Source organism: Strix uralensis, chromosome 24 (genome assembly GCF_047716275.1).
Source record: "Strix uralensis isolate ZFMK-TIS-50842 chromosome 24, bStrUra1, whole genome shotgun sequence".
Taxonomy (NCBI): Eukaryota; Metazoa; Chordata; class Aves; order Strigiformes; family Strigidae; genus Strix; species Strix uralensis.
Window position 1 is genome coordinate 3688150 of NC_133995.1, and position 25836 is coordinate 3713985.

The 25836-nt window shown below is 40.3% G+C and overlaps 1 protein-coding gene across 5 annotated transcripts in view; it reads right to left on the reverse strand.

Annotated features, from left to right (window-relative positions):
- Positions 1-1066: 1066 nt before the first annotated feature.
- The window catches only part of CEPT1 (choline/ethanolamine phosphotransferase 1), a 72744-nt gene continuing 47974 nt past the window's right edge, over positions 1067-25836 (reverse strand). For 3 of the 5 annotated variants that reach the window (XM_074893617.1, XM_074893616.1, XM_074893615.1), the window contains exons 4-9: positions 25354-25495; positions 9964-10048; positions 5132-5263; positions 4098-4256; positions 2766-2891; positions 1067-1998 (exon numbers count right to left, since the gene is read on the reverse strand). In XM_074893617.1, coding sequence (XP_074749718.1) covers positions 1879-1998; positions 2766-2891; positions 4098-4256; positions 5132-5263; positions 9964-10048; positions 25354-25495 — 764 coding nt within the window. In that variant the 3' untranslated portion in view covers positions 1067-1878. Of the gene's footprint in view, positions 1999-2765; positions 2892-4097; positions 4257-5131; positions 5264-9963; positions 10049-18115; positions 18201-25353; positions 25496-25836 lie in introns of all 5 variants that reach the window. The other 2 variants (XM_074893618.1, XM_074893619.1) reach the window with 2 other exon arrangements.

Sequence of the window (25836 nt, forward strand, 5' to 3'; positions counted from 1 at the left end):
GACATGCAGTTGCTTTCAGGTACCACTGTGGCTCTGGGTTCCCAGTTGTGGTGGTTTTGGCTGGGGTAGAGTTAATTTAATATCTAGATTAATATCTTAATAGCTAGTATGGGGCTGTGTTTTAGATAATACAGGGATGTTTCTGCTATTGTTGAGCAGGGCTTACACAGAGCCAAGGCCTCTTCTGCCTCTCACCTCACCCCACCAGCAAGGGGGCTGGGGGTGCACAAGGAGCTGGGGGGGACAGACACAACCAGGACAGCTGACCCAAGGGATATCCCATCCCACATGACATCATGCTCAGCATATAAAGCTGGCGAAGAAGGAGGGACAGTGTTTGTCTTCCCAAGTCACTGTTATGCATGATGGAGCCCTGGTGTCCTGGAGATGGCCGAGCCCCTGTCTGCTGATGGGAATGAATTCCTTGGTTTGCTTTGCTTGCGCCTGCAGACCTATTAAACTCAACCCATGAGTTTTCTCACTTTTACTCTTCCAATTCTCTCCCTTATCCAGCCATGGGGGAGTGAGTGAGCGGCTCCTTTGGGGCTTAGTTGCCAACTGGAATTAAATCACACCACCAGTAAGCAGAGGCATTTTCTTACCGAGGGAGGTGCTCCATGGTCAGAGGGCTAGGATTTCAGGCTCCCAGCACTCCCCACCAACTGTCTCCCAAGCAGCTCCCCGACAGCCATGGCAGATCCTGCTCTGGAGTTGCTCCCTCTGCCCTATACAGCAAGTCCAGGCACTTTGTCCAGGGTCTGAAGTGCCCCTCAGTGCCAGGGCCTGTGGTACACACCGCAGCACTTCACTACCACGCGACTAAACGCTCCATTAAATCCAGCTTAGCCTCCCTGATGCAGTTCACATTTAAAATGTTATTAAAACAACAACAAAAAAACCCCACCCCAAACTTACTGCACTATGTAGCAGAGAAAGCTCTTGGAGATCCTGGATTGACAACACTGTGCACATAAAAGCATTACAAAACTGCTTTCTAAATAGCTGGCAGGAGTGTACTACTTAGGTCTAAGTAGGACAGAGCAACACACACATCTGAAGACAACTGTTGCTCTCAGAATTCTTATTTATTAAGAGCAGAAAGGAAATTTTGCTTGAGTTTTATACATAAAAAAGTAAACAGTAAAATTTTTTTTATAGTCTTTCCACTGAAGAAAATTGAGAAATAAGTTGTCTTTTTAGATAATGTTTATTTAAAAAAATAAAATTAATTGACAAAGATACCACACTATTTTGCATGCCGGTCACCCCTTCTGCTTGCAGAACCCTGTTCAACACATTATTCTTTAGCAAGAAACCGCTTTATCACCAATGCATAAGCAAAAGAACCACATCAGTCTGGACTCAAACCTCGACAGCTGCTTCAGCTACACAAGCTAGTGCGATATCTCTGTTTTTACCAGCTCAGGTCTTTAGTAAATAAATTTCAAGTGGACACTAAACAAGTATTTCACTAAGAGATGATGAAATATTAAAATTAAAAGCAAGTCGTATTGCAGCTGTAATTATACTACATTAGAAACTTCAGTTGTTGGGGATCCATTCACCATATATAGATTATTTTGTAATCAAGGTAATTACAAAGACAGAGCATTACTCCCTGCATGCTTTCCCGGGCTTTGAACCAACAGAGTTGACTACATGTAGAGTTGACTAGGGTGTACTTGGAATTCACTCTCTCAGGCAGGAGACTAGTTAAGGAGTGTTACTGATAACAAAGAATAAAAGTTATACAACATTGATTATTATAAATTACTTTGTTCTTATCTGCTTTTTGCCTTAGTCTCCCACGTATCTTCACATCCGTTCATGTAGAAAACCAACTCTTTCTTATTTCTCCTTATGGTGGCTCCCCATTTCCTAATGGTGATTAGAATGCGTGGAGGAGGACTTGATTCGGAATACATGGATGTGCAGATGGGCAGCAATCTGATTGCAGACACTGACACAGTATCGAAGCAAATCAAAGAGAGAAAAGATCTGCCAAAGGAAAAAAATTACACACATGTAGATTAGAGACTATTTATAGACATTATAGGCTACAAAGCAAGAGTATAACACCACCTGCATAATTCAGAATAAAAGCAGTGGGGTCTTCTTTTCATAAACTAAATCTCTAACTCTGTAGGAATAATCACTCAGTGAAGAAAGAGTTTCTAGGCAGGGGGCTTTCTTCCAGCTTTGTAAGAATACAGACTCTTAATTCTAGAGTCAGAGAGGGGAAAACAGTTACAGCAACTACACTGACAGTGTGAAATGCCCCATTAACTCTGAATGGTAATAACCATACATAAAATATCAATTTTATTAAAAGGTTAACATTGCGTTTTGGTAGATAACACTTGAGTGCTTGATAAGCACATATAACAAGATATTTTTCCCTAATGGGTGTTGCTAGTAATGACAGAAGTACTTGCTTTCAAGAGCTCAAGTCACAGCCATACTACACTTGCACTGCGCATAATATACTCCCTTGCTAACACCACATCAACACAAATCTTCAAAAAGTTTCTATTCTAAGCTTTGAATATTTGCTACATTGCTTTAAAACTGCTCAAACTATGCACCAAGCAAACCCTATTCACCTCTTTGCATTCGCTTTATTTAAAATCAACTCAGTAAAGAAGGTTCCCAGTCCCATCACCCTGTGGGTGAGTCAGCTGGGCTCAACCAACACAAATGATATTTGGGAAAGAGCACACACATGTTTGCAATGATTACCAACAAGCAAACGAGCCCATACTTACCAGGGCAATCCAGAGTACAATATACTCATCAATAAAGCTGTTAAAATACTGGTCCAGAAACAACAGTGCTGGGCCTATGAATGCTGTGTCGTGCAGGTGCATTTCGCTTTTGGTCATGTGTGCGACCTACATTTAAAAAAAAGGGAAGTTTAAAAAGTAAACATGTGCCAGCCAAGGCAGAGTGATTTCAGAGTACACAAAGACAAAAAAGTTACAGCTCAAGCCACAGTACTGTGAGACATATCAAGTACTTAAGTAGCAGCAGCAATACTGTTTTAACCATGAAAGACGACAGCTACACAAGATGCAAGGTTTGCAGAGAAGTATCTTTTAGTAGAACAAAGACTGTAGCTACAGGAAAAAAAACCTTAACACATTTTCCAGCCCACAAACTCTTCCTCCTGCCAGAAACAACACAGTAAAATGGAAGTAGACTGGTAAATTTTAAGGTTTAGTTGAGCCTGGAAACAAAAACTCACAGCTGCTAGATCTTCAAAAACCAGACACTTGGTGTTCCTCTCACCCCACCTATTTGTTCCCATCCCATAAGGATCACCAGCTCCCTCTGGTTACAGTTTGATGATCATGTCTTTGTCCCAGGGTGACCTTCCCACCCTCCCCCACATGCACAGAGCTGTCCTACACCACATCCTCACTTTTACCAGCAGAACTGTTGTGACTGTGTAGTAAGAAATAAACTTTTCTTCCAGTGAGAGTTACGCCCAACACTGATCCAGTTCATGGGGCAACGCACCATCTGCCTGCAGAACTGGGAGGGCTGGGGCAGCAGATGTTCAATCCCTCATTCACTCTGTTCAACAGGGGCTCCTCTCCCGACAGCACTGCATCTGTTCCCTGGTTCAAACCTGTTAATAACCTTAACCATAACTTCTCTCCAAGTGTTTAAGGTAAACCCTAAGCAACTGTTTCAAACGTCAGCAGCTCTGCCACCTTCTCTCCTTTTCCTAAACTTTCCTCCCTGCATCTGAGGGGGGTTTCAGCCAACTCTGTGCCGGCCCAGCTCATCACACATGTGCATAAATGCTCTGCAAAAGTGTGAATAAACAGCAGGGAAAGGGGGAGAAACAGTACTTGGGCAACTGTAAGCTGTACTGGCACTGACTGTGTAACCATGGCACCAGCTTGAGGTTTACTACTCCTCTCTCAAACAGAAGAAAGGCTCCCCTGCACCTGCAAGCTACTGAAAGTAAAGCACGAGTATCACTTCAGTACACACACAGATGCAAGTCAGTCAATGGAATAAGCAGAGAACTTGAAAATCTACAGAAAGTTTTACCGCAACAAGAAACTCCAAGGTTTTGGTGCACTTACCACTAGTTTATTTGTTATCTTAGCAGATACAAAACCAAAAGTAAGTATATATAAGCAGGGATGCCGTTCAAAGAGCTGCACAGCAGATTTCTTGTAGATCATTGCAGCTAATGCGATCACTGACCCAATATGAAGAAAAGGTGAAAGGACACTCGTTCCCTACAGCAGGATAAAGTTAAACCATTAGGTTAACAAAAGGTGAACGTTGCAAAGAAAGCTCAATAAGCCGAATGCTCACATGGCATGCAGCGGGTGGTTTCTAACCAAAATCACATTAAAAAACATGTCTTTTTGAACACTGGTACTAACAGGAACAAAGTGTGATGTAACCTGAGTATCAGCTGAGAATGTGGTCGAACCTTTCTTGTGCTGGGGGAGAAAGTAAGGTTTTAGGCAGCAAGAAGTGCACAGTTCTGACACATGTCACACGGTCAGTGGCTGACGCTGTTAGCAAGTGACAGGAGACAATACTTCTATTCCATTGTCTGTGCCAGCTAGAAAGCAACTAAAACAGCCTTCTAGGTAGCAAATAATTATTAGACTGGCATAGAATTGCTTTTTGGAAAACTCCTGGGGCTCCAGAATCAATCTCCACGTTCACTGAAACAGAAGGCACTCGTGCAGATACCTCCACCTGTACTTTTTCACTGGTAATATGAATAGTACAGATCTTTTAGAAAGATCAAAACCATAACCAATCTTCTTGATGAACTTCCTTCTGAATAGATTTTTGCATTGGACTTTTCTATGAACTCTCTGGGAGGGTGTGTATTTGTATAACCTGTTTTATATGATTAATTCAAAAGCAAATATCAAAGTACCACAAGCACTTTTAATCACGCAAAAATTTTAAAACTCTTGATTCCTAAAGCTACTATCCTCATGCAGAGAATATCAACTTGTTTTTCCCAAGCCAGCAAGGAACTGAAAGGAAAATATTTCACACGTAGGAGGTATTATGGTAAATAAAAGCTAAAGACATGGCTGAAAAGCCACAGAGTGCTGAAGCGTAACTAGCAGAATGAAGTACTTACTGCTATAGTGGATCCATTTTTGCCAACTCCACCTGTGAAGATTACACCAAAGTAGTTTGTACAGGAGAATATGGTTCCTGCAACAGTACAGAGCGCCGGGAATATTTTCACCTGAATATTCAGTATTGGAATCTTAACGGAAGAGAGACAAGAAGTTAAAATACGCACAAGCAAACTAAAGTTGGGCTTAGTACTTCTGGTGCACTCAAACACTCCACTTTCCAACACGTTTGCTTTTCTTTCTCTGCTATACAGAGATTTAAATTTCTACAAGGCACAGAGAAAAATGTATTTTTCCAATAATCCTTCCATCAAGCTTCCCATAAAGTCGGACTCATCTTCAGTTACCTGTAAAGAGCCATCAAAAGCAGAGAAGCGGACAGAAACCAAGAACCTGCTAGCTAAAGCACCCAGGTATCGCATGGAGGAGAAATGCATCAGTCATCTTTTCTGAAGCTTGTTGTAAAACTCACAGCTGCAGCCCAAGATCAAACTGGGCAAAGCAAAAGCCACTGGAGATGATTAAACAAGGCCCCTTAAGAAACTGGATACTACCTTATGGGCAAGACAAGGGAAGCAAACAGATCAGACAAGTCATCTCAGTCAGTGAGCCCAGGAGGGCAAGTGATAAGGTCGCTAAAGGAGTGAAAAATGAGCACAGGCAGCTTTGAAAGAAAGGCAGTAGTTTTCTTCATTTTTTAACAGTAGTGTTTCAAGCAGAACAGGAGAAACTAGAAGTGAAGAAGAAAGAGTTCAAAATACACCACAGTAAATATGTTACAGAAGCAAGTGTTTAGAGAATGCTACCCAAAACTTCCCAACTTTATCTATACAACTACTAAAAACCCTCACGGGCTCTTAATTCAGGAACTCAACTGAATAAACACACTTGGCTCCCCAACAGCAAGGGGTCCAACTACATACAGAAGCCCAAATGAGGTCAAGTTGTTTCTATTTTTCTTCAATTATAGTGTAGCTTTCAGCAGGTAAAAATCATTAGTTTTCTATCACATTCAATAACTGAATCTCTCGATCTTTTCAGGGCACAACTAAGAGGCAGAGCCAGCTTTAACTCTTCCTGCCTTGCTCCTAGGCAGCCTACAGATGAGCACCCAGACCACCTCTCCAAATCACTGCCCTGCAGGCTTCTGGCTGGCTGGCATGGTTTCGTAACACTTAAACACATTTCGCCCTCACTCAGGCTGCAGTTAAGTCAAAAAACATTTTCTGAAAGATAGTAAAGAAAGAATAATGACAAGTAAACAAAAGGCATACACTGCCACAGACTGGAGTGCTAACTGTAATCATTCATTAATGCTACCGGGCACAGGAATTCTGAAGGTCTCTCCTTAGTCTTATGAAGGAAGGTACCTGTGCTGCCCTCTGCTTCAGCAATGATAGTTTGGTATTTAAAGAATGGGGTGAACTTGCTCTTCTACAGGAAGAAGAAAACAATGGCAAGCTTCATGCAGGAGTCAAAAGACATTAAGCTTGACATTTCCCAAAGACAAGGGGAGTTTGCTGGGAAAAACACCCCATGAACTCCATCCAAACTACTAACAACACACCTGAGAGGGACGCTCAGGAAAGGCAGAAGGGTAAGACCATGCTGTTATAACATCCAGTTTGACTAGTTATGCTTTATTATCACTCCTTTTTGCTTCCACTGATAGCTACATCAGTGACAGGTATTAGACTTCATTTATCTGGCAGAAATAATTAGTGGGAAGCAAAGCTACATACTGAACTTTGGCAGAGGAAATTCAAAGGAGAAGTATAAAAAGGCAGCGCCTGCTAAATTGCTTTGCATAGAAAGTGGAAGCAAAGCAGCAAGGCCAAAAGTTGGGAGCAGCAAAGGCAAGCAAATAGCACAGAGAAAAAAGAAAAAAAAAAAAGCTGAGTAAAGGGAGAGAGGGAGTTGTACTCAGAAATCTTCCTATAAAAATGCATTGCAGCCCCTGACTTTAAGTAAGAGGAGACCACAATGCAAGCCATAGGACTTCCCTGTCTGGTATTCCATGTACCACTACAGTCCATGCAGTTATTCTGACCTTACTGGTATTTGCACAGGTTTCATCAGAAGTCAGATGCAGGCAGAACTTCACAAGAAAACGTCAAATAATGCAGAAAAGTATCACAGGTCAAATCTTTTGCAGGTAACTTATGTTCTCTGTTAAACCCTTTGAAGCTGATGACTAGAGAAAGGCTACACTGCACAGCAAGCTTCTGAATACAGGTATGTCCTGGTAAAGGGAGCATTCCAAATTTTGTCTGGGGGAAAAAAACCATGCATGTTAATTAAAAAAAAAGTGGCAGCAGGCAAAGAATGGATTAACGAGTGCTTGCCAGAGTCTGGATTAAAGCAAGTCCAGAATCATTTGCCTGAAAACTAATGTCAGGCCTCCAGACTAGATGCCATCAGAGTTTTGTGCAGCATGAACTGGGATTTAAAAAGAATAATAATATTAATTAGGAAACAGGCAAAGAGCCCAGCTAAGGGCTCAGGGAAGTGGCAGTGAAGAGTGTGTAACAGACTACACATCTGTAAGTGGTCAGAGGCTCTTCCTCCAGGAACTCTCCTCAGCTACCTCCTAGTCAAACACCACAACCAGCTGGGCAGCTCAGTCCTTCTCACGAGGCTGGATCCCAGCGGCAGTTCAGAGCTGTAGGTACATACACTTCAGTCACATTTGCAAGAGGAATAACAACTCATAGCGGGCCAAAACCAAGCTTGCTTTATATTCATGAAGTGTTTATGCTTTTAACGATTACGTTGTGGAATAAAACTCAAGCAATTGCAGCACTTTTCTCACTTCAAACCGACAAAGCCCTCTATAGAATGCATCAAACAAGTTGCACCTAAGCTTGCTCACTTTACTCACATTTTCCAAATGAGGATTGCAGCTGCAGTTGTACTCACCATCCACCAGAAATTACCGAGCCCCAGGAGCCTTGCAGAACAGCATTTTAACACGCTTTAAAGAGAATCTACACTGACAGAAAGAAGGAAGCCAGTACAGGTACACACCATTTCAGGGAAAAAAAAGAAAGCTAATGAAAGCAACAATTGACAAAATACACAATTCTGCATTTAGCCTATTCAGATTGTTTTTCCTTTTCACATGTTAGCATAAGAAAGTGGAATGTTTGAGTATACAACCACATTTTATTCCATTATTCCCCCCACCCCCCCGATAGAAACAAACTAAAAATACCAAATCACCAATTTTGCTGTCGCATAAAATATTAAAGGACTGAGGAGAGAGATGGGGTAAGGACAGGTTGTGTGATATATTTTGCTCTGCAAATAGTAAATAACATTTGTCTCTAAATCAAACACAAAATTTAACAAGTTGAATGAAAAATTCCTAATTGTCATCGGAAACCTGATCAAGTTTGTTCTCTGGAGAAATGACTTCATTAATCCACCACCAGACTTCAAAATAGTTTAATCTTTTCGGAGCCGACTTAGCCAAGTGCTGCCACAACCCAGAACTAACAGATTTCAAGATTTCACCGAAACAGGTTATTTAAGGTATTTAACAACACAAGAGAACAATTTCTAAGCTCACATAAACATCAGCTTGCACTGAGTTGTGCCAGAAGTTGCTGTGGCAGCATTTTTTTCCCCCCTTTTTTTAAAAAGGGAAAAAGGAAACTGGGAACATGAATTGGGAAATCCTGATTTGTAATGCAGCATAGCAACTGCATGGGGCTTTGGCCACAATAATCTCTGGAAAAGTTTGGCACTGATAAAATGACTTGCAGCCTCATTTTTTGTTTTTTTAGAATCAGCTCTATCCACACTCAATCTCTTTAGATTGTATTTACTCCCAAATTTACATAATTAATTGGGGGGGTGGGTTTTGTAAGCCTGAAAGCACATGTAGCAAAATTGGGGTAGCCAAGGTTAGCTCCTTCGTCTAGATATTCTCTACAATGTTAGAGGGTTTGTTTCTCTAGTTATATGAAGCAGATTAGATCAATTTGGGGTGACATGTTCCAGTAATTTTTGACCATCTCTTGGTTTTAACGCAAATCAAGATTTCTTTATGCACCTTAAGAACTGCGTTTAACATCTGCACAAACAAGATCAATACTCAGCAAGGAAGTCAATGCCTTAGATGTTATTTCCAGAAATTTATTTTTTTTAATTTATATATGCAAATATATGCTTTTCTTTGGACAACGCCATTTTGATAGCTGAACATGGCTTCAGAAATGCAAATATAAAGTCAATTTATGACAGCCCATAAACTGCCAGCTGACGTGGCACGGCCAGCCTGCGTAACGTCTGCAGGATCTATATGCTGCCAGCCCATGATAGCCAGCTTGCTTAATCAAGATGATCTTCATTTTAAAAAAAGAAGTGACAATTTTTCCCTCCCATACAGATAAGAGTTGCCAGCCACATTCAGGCTAAATTATCTACTGATGGTTACCAACTGCTCTCCAAAAGCTTTCCCAATATCAATCCAATTTGGTACTCCTCCATCACTGATCTAGCTTATCGCATGAAATTCATTCCAGTTTTGGCCAGCTCTCTCAAAGGAAGCTGGACTTCACTGAAGGTACATTTAATCTCATGAAATGTTTGATAGCTTTCTACCTGCAAATAGAATATACAAAATAATAGCTTGTTTTGGTAACTGGTAAAACCAGAATGCACAGTTATTGCCACGTGACCTGTACTCAAGAATATATATTTCCACTTATGAGGAAAAGGGAGACCTTCCCCTCGCAAATTAAACTGTGCTGCTATAGGCAGATAGTTCTGCCAGGTGTCTATGAGATTGTTAAAAAGGATAAAATAAGAACATGAACAAAATTACCAGAGATTGCCAAAAAGGTGGTCCTCCAATCACTGCCAGTAAATGCATGATTATTATGAAGATTTGTACTTCAGTCACATCAATTCTGATTAGGTACAAAAAGCCAAAAAAAAAAAAAAGCAAAATTATTCAAAGCAATTTCAAGTCAGTTATTTGCAAGCTCTGCAGCTCTCCTCTATCATGCACAGTATAAAAACTCCAAAATACTGAGGAAAACGAGAGGCAAAATTTATAAATAATTTAGAAAGCAAAAAACATATTTTAGTTTTACTGTTAAAATTAAGAGCCATGCTGGGCTATAGTTTTTGTTTCATTTCACAGTGCAATAAAAATCCATTTCGTCAAAAGGAACAGTTGGAACTCTTCTTTTAACTGACCACTGCCGGTTGCAGAAATAAATATTCAGTTTCAACCTTGCCCACCAAAAAAAAAAAATTTTATTTCAGATTATAAAATTCAGAAGAGATCTTTTTAATGCCTATTTTATCCCTTACCCTATTTTTTAATATGAATATTCTCTCTGAATAGCACCCAACTTTAAACAGAAACACGAATCCCTGAAGAGTTTACACAAATGTAAACGCCAGCCAGCTGCACTGCTCAAGATTACACGAGTCGGTCTCTAGCGTGCAGCCAGAAGAGAAACCACTTGTGGTCCTAGCATAGCTAGTATGTTTTATAAAAGTGCAAGAAGGAACAGCTTATAGAAAAGATTGAGTTTAAGACTGTTTAAAAGAGCATGCAAAAGTCTGGGGGCTAGCAAGAGGGAAAAATGGCTATACAAGTCGATTCCAGAAATAGAAGTAAAGAAAAATACAAGTATAAAGAGGATGGACTTGCTGGTGTATCACGCTATCTCATACGGAATACTGTATCAAAAATAATCCTTTGAGACAGTTTGAAATATTTATGGCATATCCCTTATTTCTATCAATACAGTTCTACCGGAAAGACTCAAAATTGCTTCTTGCAAATACATGCTTTGCTGTTACAAAAATACTGTTGATATTATCAACTGCATAAGCATCGGGGAATAATGGTTCAGGGTTGGGTTTTTTTTTTTTTTTTGCCCGTGTGCCTTAAATGAGCTCCAAGACCATATAATTAAGTTTAGTATCAGATCAGTGTGCCACCAAGTTTTCTGAACAGCCTTTGTTCCAGTTTTGGAGCCGATTCTCTCATTTGAGTATCTCCAGTCTGGCCAAAATACAATTTTTGTTTCAGCAGCAGATCAATATGCACAAGGGATAATTATAATGCTGCGTCCAATTCCCACGTAGAACATCCCCCACAGCATAAGCAAGCAGAAGGGCAACACTGTGTGGCATTCAATGCAATCTCTTATCTTACTATGGATTCTCTAAATGCTGCTTGCTGCTTTCAGTGTAAAAACACTGCATCCGACTTCACCTTTCCATCAGCCCAGAGACTTTCTGAACAACTCCCTAAGGGCAGGACACACACCTGGGGAACAAGTAGCAGAATCAGCGCGTGGCAGCACTGTTGACATCAGGCCAACAGGATACGAGGCACCCAACCCCTGACTATTGCTGTCGCAAACTCCCACTGCTCCCTCCCTTCTCAAGTAAATAAGTAGTGAAGCAGCAGAGGGGAGCGTCAAAGATAAAAAAAAAATGGGAGAGCAGCAATACCCACAAACTAGCCAGACTCTTAACGTGTAATGGGAAAGTTTAGCCAAAGTTGTTGGAGGAAATCTAGAGAAGATTCCAGTAAGTTTGCTTTAGCTGTCTTTGCTTTGTAAATTTTCTTTCCACCACACCAAGCGTGGAGATACGAGATACACAGGAAATAACCTCAGAGGTCTTCCTATATTCTGATTAATAATAACAATCCTGTAAGGCAATCAGAACTGGCTTGGGGGGGAAAAAAAAAAAAAAAAAAATCAACTTCCACAAAAAGGAAAGAATGTTCTAAAAATCCTTCTACTTCAGTCCTCATACAAACAAATTGAGCCATTGAGCTACCTTGCAAGAAAAAGTAAAAATGCTCAGCAATGCAAGAAAAGACTTACACAAAACATCTGATTAAATGCAAATTGCTTCCTCCTAGCTTTTGTAGTCAGCAGGGAAATGTGCTTTCAGTGTGTCCAACTGAGGAAGGGCTGAAGGAGCTCAGTGAACCTGCACAGGTTAAGTGGGAATGCGTTTTAGCCTAATTTACTACTTCTGTGAATGACCTAAAAGAATATAAAGCAACTGAGAAAGCTCACAGAAACAATGACTAATAACTAATGTAGGTAACTCAAGTTTATAGCTTTCCTTTGACAGTAAAACAGGTTTCTTTTGGCAGCAGTGATCTTAATGCAAAATAAAGTAAGGTCATACACTTCAAAAAAAAAAATTCACATCATAAAAGACAAAGCATTCTGAAAGACAAACTTTTACACCAAACTGGGAGACCAACCAAATCCATGGAAACTGTGCCTGGATTCGGGTTAGGGAGACAGCATTATCTTCTTTACACAGACTTGGTACAACCTTTGCTCCATTGCCCAGAGTTCTGCCCTCCCCAACTCAAATAAAAATGGCATCAGGCAGCTGGAAAGGGTTCAGCAATGAACTGCAAGTATATCTGGTTAAAAACTCCTCCCTGACTTATAAGAATCTCATACTGCAGAACAAATACGAGTTAACTTCAATTCTACAGAAAGAGAAGACTTTTTTTTTTTAACACCAAAGAGCTCCTTAAGACAGAAGACTTAAGACCAAGTGAGAAGCTAAACACCTAAACAAAGCATAAGTTCTTAATATCAAGGATGGTTTTAAAACCATCTGGTTTTAAACACCTGGCAAAGATGCCAAGGAAGGTTTAGACTAGATATTAGGAAGGATTTCTTTGCAGAAGGGGTTGTTGGGCGTTGGAATGGGCTGCCCAGGGCAGGGGGGGAGTCCCCATCCCTGGAGGGGTTGAAGAGTCGGGTTGACCCAGCGCTGAGGGATCTGGTGGAGTTGGGAACGGTCAGGGTGAGGTTCATGGTTGGACTGGAGGAGCTTCAAGGTCCTTTCCAACCGAGATGATTCTGTGATTCTGTGAAAAAGAACTGGGGACATCCTATGCTCATTAAAACCACTGGGAGATGACTTTAAAAGATATGCTCAACACCAGCAGAATACATGCCTGATGCAGTGAATTTTCTTCGCAGGATGTCAAATGGCCACTATTAAGAAATCCAAGAACACAGGAATCCAAACAGGCAGTTCCTTGAAGCTAGACCACAAAAGGGAACAACATTTGGAAACAGAAGCTGGGTGAAAGGGAAAAGAGGCCCACTGTTCTTCTATTCAACTTGAATTTAAAATGACTGGGCAACTACAGCATAAACTGGACTAAATCCATGCTGCTGCTAAAAGGAGCAGTCATTCCGGCTTCAATAAAGACCAACCACGTTCTCCCCCCCAAAACCACCTGCTCAGTCTCACTTTCTCCCTTGTGCCAGCACTACAGTCACATGCCATCAACTGGAGCAGGAAACTGGCTTCACTAAAATGACCCAAAAAAGAAGAAGAAAGGTTCCTGTCCTCATTTCTAGCGTATCAGCTTTCCTTATCCATTATGTGTGGCCTCATGAATGATGCAAGCACAAAGGAGAGGGCAGTGGAAGGTCTGCACTGACTCTTTTGGCAGCTGAACAAAACCGTGCTGAGTCAAAGTGACTGTGCAACTACAGACTTAAACTGGGGAGTAAAAGGAAAACTAAATGGAACGAGTTAAGGCTTCCAAATGCAACACAAGTGGACCGCTGCCAGCGATCATAAAAGTCCTAAACAGCCCTTAAAATGTAACACAGTAAAAAAAAAAGTGAAAGAATGCCATTAGAAAACAAAGCAACAATGGCTTTGTCAAGATACTGAGCAAAGGTAACGTACGACACTACCTGGAAAATTTTAACACATCAGGTGATCTAGAGGACGTTCATTCCTACACTTTTAATGATTAACTTGTATTTATGAATTGCTTCAAGATAAAATGTGCTAGTAATAAAAACAACCATAAATTGCCTCAGTCACTGTATTGTTTTTAAACTCTGGTAGAACTGGGAAGGTACCTCATAAAATGACAAGACAAGAGCAGGGCTGCATGGAAAGCTGCTTGGTTGTAGACTGACTAAAGCCCTTCTGTACTACCCACACTGGCCTTTTGAGGAAAAATATATTTAGCTTGCTTTAGTGGCTAAGGAAATTATTTGCAAAGCAGGGTCATAACACTCCTGCTTAAATATTACATAATTAGTATTTTTTTCCACATAGAGTTCCACCGCGCATTGGAGTGCCTCTTCCTATGATAAGGACTACAGAAAACACAAACTGGAGCAGTGGATCATTTATCAACTAATAGCAGAAAAATATTTTCACTTCAGTGCAAAAAGATAAGTACCACGAGGAGAAAAAACCCACAGCATTGGGAGATCAAAAGTGAGGTGCTGCAGACCCCCACCCTGCCATTTAATTACTGCACACAACCAGTCGCCTGGTACCACCAGCAGAATGCAGGAAAGCAAAAATATTTCAAAACAAGAAGGGAATCAGCCAGTTCAAAGTCTATTTCTCCTGATGTTTGTATTTATTTACTCATTTAAATGCTATAGTGGACATCCTAAGAAAAAACAAATGGAAAGAGCTAGCAGCATGAATTCTGCAGCTCAAGCAGGGGGGTTTCTTAAAGCCTCTTGACTGGGATATTTTCAGCAATCACTTGAGCCACACTTCCCCTAACCTGACAGTTTTTTTGCCTGATGTTTCCTGACAAATCGAGTCATGTCAGCATTGCCCAAACAGTTTATGTTGCTAGGATGCTACAGAGACATAGTGCACAATATGTGGCGGATTCTTAATACCTATGAAATGAAGAAAATGAAACAAACCGTTTCCCCCAAGACATGCCCACGCTACAACAGATGGACATAAAGTTATTGTAAGAGTTCCTCAATAGACACAAAGCAGTCTAGTTTCAAAGATCACTTCTTCAGATAAACCAGGGACTTTTTCACCTTCTAGAAAATAAACAGAAGACCCTGAATCAAGTTTTTAAGATCATCAGGAACAGAGATCAGACACTGAAGACGAAGCAACAAAGAATCAAGACTCAATACTTTAACAAGCTAAAAATGCCAAGACATCTAATTGCAAGGCTGGGAAAACCACTGAAAATGACCCTGAAAAATACTGATTCTACAGCAAACTGACATTAGGGAAAAAATAACAAACAGCAGCTCTGCAGAACTGAGGACAGCAAACAGGGACTAGGTCAAACAATGTCAACGCTGCACCAGCTCCCTTCGTGAACTAAAGGCTGTAAACAAGAATACCGACGTGTGGGAAGCATAAAAGTTGTGCTTTTAAATGCACATTTCATCCCTCGCTCCGTTTACCTAAATTCATAAGAAAGCAGAATGCCCACAGAGCTTCCAAAGGCCTGCTCCAGCTCTTGCAGCGAGGCTGCCGCGGATTTTACTGCACGCACTGCAACACCGTTGACTCTTCATCTGTCCTTCCTTGTCATGCCAAATTACTTGCTAGTTTTCAAACTTGTTTCCTGACGTAACAGAATATTATTAGAAACAGTATTATTTTAACATTTCGTTTCCTGTAAAAGGCAGTATTTTCCAGATTCAATCATCTTAAGCACCTTCATTTGCAATTCCTCTATACGGTTGTGCTAAACTGTATTAAAACTGCCCAATTCTGATCTTTGAAAAAACACCCAAATGTGAGGTAAAACGTTACAAAAGTCACATTCCAGCAGTACAAGTACTGAAGGGTGACACTGCAGAGCTGCAAGAGGGAGGCAGGGCTGCAGCTCTTTAGAATTCTGCACCTCAAGTTAGAGTAAACCTGTTTTAACTCGATTCCCAAAGTCTTTTTCTTTTCCACCATCTAAAGCCTTCGTGTTCTTTTCAATAATTTCTCCACAGGCTAAAGGCGTAAGTAAACTTCAGTAACAATTTAAGAATTTTTTTCTTCTCGATGACTAAAGGAGTCTCACTGCCCAGCACATGTGAGTACAAGCTTTATCTGTGTTGAGAGAATCATCAGCTATTCCCTTTGTATTTTGCCAGAGCATGCAGTATTTTCAAGGCAGGGCTATATTATTATACTTTCTCGCTACAAACGCTTGTCACATGAAACAGCTATCAGATAAAAAAGAATAGCGTGAATACATATTTCCTGTAGCTTAACCATTTCAGAGATGGTGCAATACTGAAATAAGAATCTCTACCACCTGACCTCAAACCACGTAAAAGAAGCGCGATGCTTTGCATGTTCTGGGTGAGTGACTCGGAAGCAGCAGCATCTTTACGTGTTAGTTAAGATTAAAAATAAAGACGCCAGAAGGCATCTGAAACTACATATGCAAGTATTTAAGATAATTAGGTCTATTCTGCGATTCAGTATGCCTAAAACCTGGTTAAAATTAGCGTGCATGAGGGGACTTGTCACAAGCAAACATTTGGCATTCTGTTACTGGAGCAAAAGTAACCAAATGCTCTGCCTGGCTCATCCACTACACACACCACTCCTACCAACCGCTGCATTTATTTGTGAAACAAATTTCTTCTGGAATGGCAAAGGCATCATTTCCAAGGGTGGAGACCATAGGTGGGTCTACAGAGGACACCTCCATCACCTGTGCAGAGAATCACAACTCCTCCCTCTCCCCCATTAGATGGCAATTTGTCCTCATCCATTTTAAACAAATCACTTTCATTACAGAATTTGAGTTGCTTCCTCTCACATAACTATCATACCAACGGGTGACTTCGGAAATCTCTGAATGTTTCAGTGCTAAGGGATTTTTTTTTATTTATTTCTCCCTAAATGACTTCTCAGAGTCATAATGCTATTATCACAACAGGCTAAAATCTTGATTAAGCTCTTCCTTCCTTCAAGTTACTGCTTGCTACATTACCATTTCCTGACACTAAGTATTTCCAGCCTTTCATAGACTGTCAACAAAGTATTTAAAAATTATGTCATCTGACTACCTTCAGAGAACGCCTAACTGGCACTTGGCTCAAACTGTCAGATGCAGCCAGTGGATATGACATACACCATGATTCACCAGATTGCTGATATTGTTGGATCTAAAGTAGAGCTGGTAATTAAGGACTCTTTCTAATAGCTTCATGAAAGCAGAGATTGTGCTGAACCATTACAGGAAAAAAAACAAAGCCACAGCGTAATTTGCACCCATGCAAGTTTAATAAAGGGTATGTAAACAAACATCAAAAAATCTCTTAAAATCTGACGCAGTTCCACAGAGGCTATCAAAAAGCCATTCTCATATTCTCAACTATTTCAAGGGAAACTCCTGGCTAATAATCCAGCAACTATGAGAAATTTCAAGGAATGCAACTTACTCACTTTTAATGACATCATTTTATTGAGGGGGAAAAAAATCCCACCTATATACACTGTATTAAAAAAAAAAGCTGAAAGAAGGAAGAGAAAGTCCTTTCTAAGAAGTGGTAAACCAGAGTGGAGAAGGATATATTTAGCCCAGACATAAGGAAAAGTATTTTGAAAATAAAGACAACCAGGAAATGAAGTTACTTAATGATGAAGCTACAAGCACAGCTAAGCAACTAGACTACACAGATGAAGTGGCACAGCTCAAAAGAGGCATTTTTAACCACTCACTGGTGACTTTTTAATCTATTGCACAGCATACAGTTCCCTGAACTAGCCAAGCAATTATTTTTTCTGGTGGAAAGGTATTTAAACAGCAACAACAACAACGTTTCTATGACTTTAAAAAGTAGTTCCAACAAAATTATTCCACACCTGCACTTACAGAGCTGTATAACCACAACCCTGGCTATCTTTTAGGTGAAGCCAGAACTGTGACAAAACAAAAATAAATGTTTAAAGCAAGGTCTTCTGTTTAACAGGCAGGTTTTTGCTTTGTTTTCAAGTAAAGCATGCTTTCAAAAAAATATTTATTTCCAGTCAGATCTGATTTTTTTTACTGCTCATTCATACTTTGCAAACATTTTTTCCCCTCATATTAAAGCACTTGTGAAATACCCTTAAAAAGGTGCTTTTCACAGACCAATTACTATGTGCATGACAAAGGTGCTGTCTCTGCTTAGTCCATGCCATTGCTTGCCAGGGAGCATTAACGTTCACTTTACCGTATAGTTCCAGAACCAGGGCCCCAGAGTTCCTGTGAGAAGCTGGATTGCTATTGTACAGAGCATAGACTCCGTAACATCAAATCTATGTGCGAGGGAAAGAAACATTTCAAAACATTTTCCTGAGTACTTTAGTTAAGTGGAGCCATTAGAACAGATCTTCAGTCACAGGGTAAAGAACAAAACCCAGACAGCTACTGTGCAACATTGAGACAATTTAAAGGTCAGAGGAAGGGAATTAATGACCACAAAAAATGAGAGTATTAATGAATTAACAAAAATATTGTAACCCACACAGTATTTTACATATTTAAAACTCCATTCAGAGCTTCCACAATTTAGTTTTACAGTACCACTCCAACGCATGGACAAACACAAGCATCAGTGTGTCCATAAAGAAATAAAATTAAATTCCTTGCTCCAAGTCACAGCAAATAAAGTTCATAATCAAACATAATCCAGGACCTCTCATCTCCCTATCCCATGCTCATATCTCCAAATGACACCGAATGTCGAAATTCTTCATCTAAAGATGCTACTGCGTATTTTTTGTAGAGCAGAAGCACAGACTGCATCTTCTGTTTGTCACCTCCCTGCTCACACAACCCCCTGGCTTCTTGATAAATAACACTAACAGAAGTCAAGTGAGCTCTGGACCCTACGCAGTGGTAACCGAACTCCGTTCTGTATACATTTATTTTTCACCCCTGACAGAAGGGATGAAAAAATATGCTGTGGCCAGAGCCACAACTACCACACGTACTCCTTACGGTAAAATGCCAATTTATAGCATTTTACAACTAAAATATTTTGAAGTTGATCAAACAAAAATTTCATCAAACCATCTAGATTTAAAAAAAATTCCACAGTAACAGATTCACCATAACAGATCCTGTTTACTGCAGTGCTTATCAAAGTATGCGTGGAACAGAAGCATGCAGACTGCCACCCAGTAACATGCCAGTCGATTAAAAAGGTACATCAAAGAAACAAAAGTTCATCGTGATCACACTGACAGAGCCTAAAAAGTGCAGTAACGATGTGCGAGTGCCATGCCTGATGAAAGGGGGTACACTGAATTTCAGTCCCATTAAGCATTTGCAGTTTAATATTCATAGCACAGTATGTAGTTAGAAAAGGCAACATTTGGTATTTTAGGGAATACAGAAAGTCACATATACAAACAACTCAACTAACTTTGGTGCTTTTGAACAGCTGCAGTTTCTTTTCCTTTTTTCCCTTTGTTACTCTACGTGCTATTTGTAATTCAGACATGGATCCATTTTTTTAAATTTATCTGGGAAAGCTTAAGAGGGGGCCATCGACCTCGGCATGTGCTTAACTCTACTTAGATGTTGGCAGTGACAAGTCTTATTTTGTATGCTGTCTGCTCGGCTGGGTTCTCTTGTCAAGCTGGTGAGAGTCTTGAGCCAATTAACACGCAATTGATTAGTCATGCATCCAGAATATACTGTTGTCAGTGCTAATTTATTGAGCATATTCCACGTGCAATTCTCAAAAGGTCCTATTTGATTAAACAAGCCATTAGATTTTACAAGGGCCACCACTGAATCAAGTTTCAGAGCTTAGAGACAGCTGCAGTCAATTCTTTCCTTGTCCAGAATGGTGAAGCAAAAGGATTTAATTCAAAGTTGAGAGATTTCTCCAGAAAGTGAACCAAGAACAACAGGAAACAGATACTTACACGGGAGATCGCTCTGAAATCAAGTCAATCACCACCAACAACAGCTGATCTAACACAGCTTCTTTTTAATATGGTGTGAAACTAAAGGGGGCGTTTATGTACCATCCTCCTCCCCAACATACAGAATTCCTTGCAACAGTCCTGTGTAGCAAAACACAGCAGACAAAACCACTCTTGCCTCAGCAGAATACAGAAGTTGTGAGGCTGGGAAACTCACCGGGGATCTGTCTACCATTTAATACTCTGCGTAGCAGCACTCTGGTCTGAGAAATGATGATTCTTCCATCTGTCTTATCCATATCTACTAAGCATGCAAGTGGGATTACTCAGACTGGGCAATGAACTATGAATCTGAGCATGAGACAAAGGATTGTTTTCTTAAGGGAACCACTGCAGCAAGAAAAGAATGTTCATCATCACAACACAAGAGAAAAAAAAAGGCTAAAAGTCACATGCTAGAACTCCAAATGCTTAGTTTTAAACATTATTGCAGCGTTTACTCTTAACTCATTCCAATCCATTTTCACTTGAACGTAATGAAATACAAATAGCCTGAATAAAACAAACTGTACAGAGAAAGAAATGATTACATGAATTAGAACTATTTCCAGCTACAAGAGATTCACGTCAAGGTAAAAATAACATTAAAAATGAGCCATGAGCTTTTTCCCTTTCCTTGTTGTAATACACTTAAAATGATACGTCAATTTTTCCTTTTGCTGCTCACTAACAGATTAAAAGTTGTACAGGTCAGACAGTAGCCACGTGCTTTACTCCATTATGCTGAAGCTCACTATTTCACAGAGCAGCAATAACATCTTCCAATGATAAAGGCAGAAAAATCAGCTGCAGCATCTCTGCACATGACCGCTTGGTTCCTGCTTAAAACACTGTTAAGGGACTTGGGAGAGGGAAAGGAAGAGGAGGAGGATCATGATGGGGAAAACCCCCCTCATCCTTTACGTCAGCCGTCAGCAATTTCAGCTGTATGTATTAATGCTGGAACAAGGCACTTGTATGTATTTATATGGCACACACCGAGCACTACAGAAATGCTGGCAGGTGGCAAGAAGTCACTGAAGTAAGCAGAAGGCAGCAGGTTGCAAGCAGCAAACTTAACACCTACTACATCGATACTTCAGCACGTACTTCTTGCAAGTGTAGAGAAACCAATTCCCCCCTGACATCAAGAGAGACTCTACTGAGCTTCAAACTTTCCTCTGCAAATAACCAAGGTGTTAAAGTTCTTGAAGCGTTGGAAAAACTCGTAAAATGGAAAGTTTTAAGCCCTATAATCATGCAGATTACTGCCTTATCTCCTACCATAATCCTGAGATCCTGAAGCCGTTCCCAAGAACAAGAACTCAATGTGCTAAATTTGACTTGGAAAGATTCCATCTCTGTATTTTGATATTTGGTGTGAATTGTCTATCCAAGACAACACACTAACTGCTTTTCTGCTGACTGCTAAAGAGGAAGGCTTCATTTCAGCAGCTTTCTGAAATACAGACTCCTTTGCTAATCTCTCCTTTATACCTCAGTGGTATTACTGACAAGAGCGCTCTGAAGGTTAACCAAATTAACCTTCCTCCCTTCCCAAACCACCCCATTGTCAAGTGGGCTCTTGCTCATGCACAACTGCTACAGTGTCACTGAACAAGAATGTTCCCCAAATTCTCCAACATTCCTCAATAACGGCTGTTTTGTTAGACAGCCTGAATTCTTTTGCTTTCTCTAGGGACTATTATTCCAACAGCAAAATAACATTGTTAACTTTTCAGTTATATGAAAGCTGGTAAGACCCAATCCTTCCTCTCAGAATTTACTGATATGCCTTTACGAAGCATCCTTAGAAACTAATTTCAATCTCATTGTGTGTGTATATATTTACACATCTATATACACCACCACCACGCCCCCCCCCATAGTTTCTACTATCACCATATTCCATATTTCAACTAAGAAAGGCTGGGATAAACCAAATAATGCAATAACTTATAGAGGAAATGCTGGAGACCATGGTGCAGCAACACCTTCATGTCACTGGGTTTCTAAAATAGGATTTAGCACTTCCCCCCACGTCCAAAGGTACCTGTGCAGTGCTGTGTTTCCTGTTTCTTAAGAAGGCTGCAGTGCAGAACCCGCTCAGATCTGACACAGACTAATAGCTCTAGCTTCACTTCTCACTATCCTGGATTTGAGACAGCTCCTGCAGAGTCAGACTGTCTGTGCACTGACCTTGTAAGGCTGAATACAGCACTGAACCTGCATAAACACAGACATCTCCTCATCCTGAAGCCAGAACAGCGAGCAGGTGCAGTACTGAATCCAAATGGAGTCAGTTTGGGTCTGGGAGAACTAGAGCTAGTAATCACAACTGGGCTCCAGCTAACAGCAGGCAAATTCCTTTCAGGGTTTGTGCACCATATTCCCTAACGCTTCTGGTTTCCGCAGCATGTTTCTGCTTCCACACGGATGCGTGGAAGTCCATTGGGGCTTGCCAGTTTGATTTTTTGATACGCAGAAGAAAAAGGCACTTTTTCCAAACCAGAGATGCCCAGTTATGGCACAGCTGCACCCATACGAGATCAAGCCTGAAACAAAGCTCATTCTGTACCGCAGCACAGCAAGTCCACAATCCAGAGAAACCAGTAACTGTGCTGACAAACAGAACAGGAGAGCAAAGTATTTGAATTGGTTTAATATTAAATGTTCTCCTGAAATTCAGAATCACCTTTTAGTTTCTTCAAATGTGCAATATATTCCTGCTTTTTCAGGAGCCCACTCCCTGGCTGGGTGTTTGTTCTTAACCAAAACTTCTGCACACAACTATCTATGCTGTTCCCTGCTGCCTCTGCGCTGCTGATGTTACTATAGTGACTTTTACTGTCGCCAGCCCAACTTGCTTTGAGACACTTCCTGCTTCCTCACGGGGAATTTTTAAGCAATACTGACCTCTAGCTATTTTTGTGAGCTATTTAACCAACTCGAGTTGCTTTTTCAACAGTCTGCATCAGCTGCCAAGATCTAATAAAATTATATGATCATTTAAAGATGGAGCTTACCGCCTCAACCGATTATTCTACAATCTTGGAGTAGTGCAGCACAGCTCCCTGCAGTTGGCAGTAGGAAGAAAAAGAGCCAGCACAGCTGATGTATTCAGTAACCAAGCACAACGAAACTAATACTTCTCCTACTCCACCTGTAATATTCCATAGGAATTCAGTAGAAGCAATCCCATTTCTTCCTCCCTCAGGGTGAACACTCCTGCTCAGCAGAGAGTCTGACACAAAGGGCACTCTGCACAGCTCCAAGGCTGGTACAGTGACAGCACATACGAATCAGACAGTCTGTTCCACAAGCATACACTCAATTGGACACACTAATTTTTTTTTTTTTTAAGACAATGGACTTTTTCAGCAAGCCAAGTTGATTATACATTTACCTGTTCAAGTTTGAGCTGCGTGGAACGAGTAAAATATTAATCTCGCTTTAGCAGTCTGCTGCTCTTCTCTGAGCTGTTTCCAATTTGCTTATCGAGTTGATCTCTAATGAAATACAATTTCTTGGACAATCTCCTCACACAATAAGTGATAACCAACTGTGTGCTCCTTTCTGCTTCATTGGAATGGAAGGCAAGTTAGAAACGCTGTCACATCTCCTAAAACATCACTACTGTTCACAGCCCCCTCAGTGTGTTTTTGACATAGAGTTACTACTCAGGATACACAGACAGGAAAAGGCTACTGTGCACTAAGGCCTTTTCGGCTCCTTTCAACAGCTGTCTCCGATTCCACTTATTCAGGAGTTAGAATACCTAACCTGTGCGCTCCAGTGAATCTGAAAGGGTAGATAAAATATAGACTTTTTCTCAGTTTTATGATTGGAGAAATGAAAGCTTTAGAAAAAACTAGTATCAGACAGTGAGAATCAGTTAACCGGATCCATAATCTCAGAGTTTTTGCCAAAGAAATGAACGTCAGCTTATGGCACTCTATTAACCTTAGGACATGGGGCAAGTGAAGAAACAAATGTGTTTACTACACAGTGCTGTCCATTATCTAAAATAATGATACACATACATTTGTGTGCTTATTGCCTCCTCTAAATTACATATTGATGGATCAGTTCTCATAAGGCCACGCAGAACAACAGTATCCGCTACAAAATGCCATCTCCAAAATATAAAGACTCATCACAAAAGCAAAAATTACAGTGAATACCAAGAGTAATGTACACATTTGTCTGAGGCACAAAGGCAAATTAGGTGGGTTTGATACTTGCATCTGTAAAGTCAAGCACATGCCAAGGCTGGGGTTTTTTGGGTTATTTGACCGGTAACAGGACAACTTTAATTATCAGGGCCCTGTAAAGTTCAAAGGGAGCTAAAAACATTCAGTATTGAGACTTTCAGTACGGGATGAAAGTAGGAAGCCTAAAACAGTACAAGATTTGAGCCAGATGCCCTACTTTAATGATTTAAGTAGCAGAGAATTGACTGAAACTATTCTATCTGGTTTGGTGTAGTCAGGATTAGAACAGGCATCTAGATTTTTTCTTTTCTTCCTCCAATAGACATTGAAAACTGCTCTGTCATCTTACATTTTTGAGCAGAAACACAGAAGTTTCTCAAGAGAATCTGCATTAGTATTCTGTCAATAAGAGCTGTTACAGACAAGAGGTTCATAATTGTACTGTTTTAGCGCAGAATCTGGGTATCTATAGATCAATAACAATAGACTGTAAATAAATGGTACATGTTGTAGCACTGTTTCAAAATCCCATGCAAACTAAGGACAAATTGCAGAGGTTTCCAGGTGCAAAATCATTCTGCAGTACATTTACTTGAAATATATTGGTTAGATTGCAAGACCTATGAATGGAAAAACAGAACAAACATACATTTCCACGTTAAGGCTAGTGAATCCCACAGCTCACCGATTCCTTCTGTTCTGTTTCCATGCTTACCCTCAGCCAACAGTAAACAGGATTTACGCTGTTGACTTTCTTGGCATTGCAATTTTGGTCCCATTATTGACAGAATCATGGTCTACACTAACTAAAAGGGATTCAGAACTTTAAATTGTAGGCACAACGTTCAATTAATACATTGTATTTTAAGAGTTATGGTTAATAGTGAAGATTAACTATACACCATCACAAGTCAAGCAAAATCAAGAGGTAGGTAGTTAACTGAATACTAAAGCCAGACTGCCACCATCTGACAAAAGCATTCTATTCTTGGGGATGAAACATCAGGTACTGCCCCTTATTTATTTAGGTTTAAATCACATCAGAAGCCCCTAATTAACTAATATGACAAAAGGATATTTTACTGCTTCTAAAACAAGCTAAGTAACTCTCAGTATTAATTGCGGATCCAACAGGTAATAGCTGCCACAAGCTCTAAGTGTGTATATATGAATATAAATAATTTACTACTGCTTTAAGGATCTGAACTACAATCACATAAAGTGCAACTAGACAGAAAAGCAGCCTAACTTTCAGTTTTATTTTCAACCAAGGTACTTACATGCCAAAGCGCAACGTTCCAGAGACGTACGTCTGCCAATGTGCGCAGTAAAACATGAATGTTCCAGCAAAACAACAAAAGAACATCCAGTCAGGGTTCGTTCCCAGCTGCACAGCAATACAAGTTCCCAAAACCACAAATACTGCAGAAGAAAATCAGTCACATAGTAAAAAGATAAAGTGTGTATGTACGTAAAGATCCTTACCAGAAACAAATCTAACAAAAGGACCCAGAGATGGAGAGACAGCATGAAGGTATCCCGATGTGTTTTATTTCAGACATAAGAGATTAACACTTCCATTTTAAAAAAGTACAGACCATAAAATGTACATTTAAACTTATATCAGTTATCGTAAGTCCTCAGTATCGTTTCTTAGTCTCCTACACTGGACATTGGACTTAATGGGATTAGACATCAAGAGATTTGAGTGATTTATGCAGTTGCAGCCTGTGGCCAGAGTTTTGGCGTTTTCTCAAGTATCC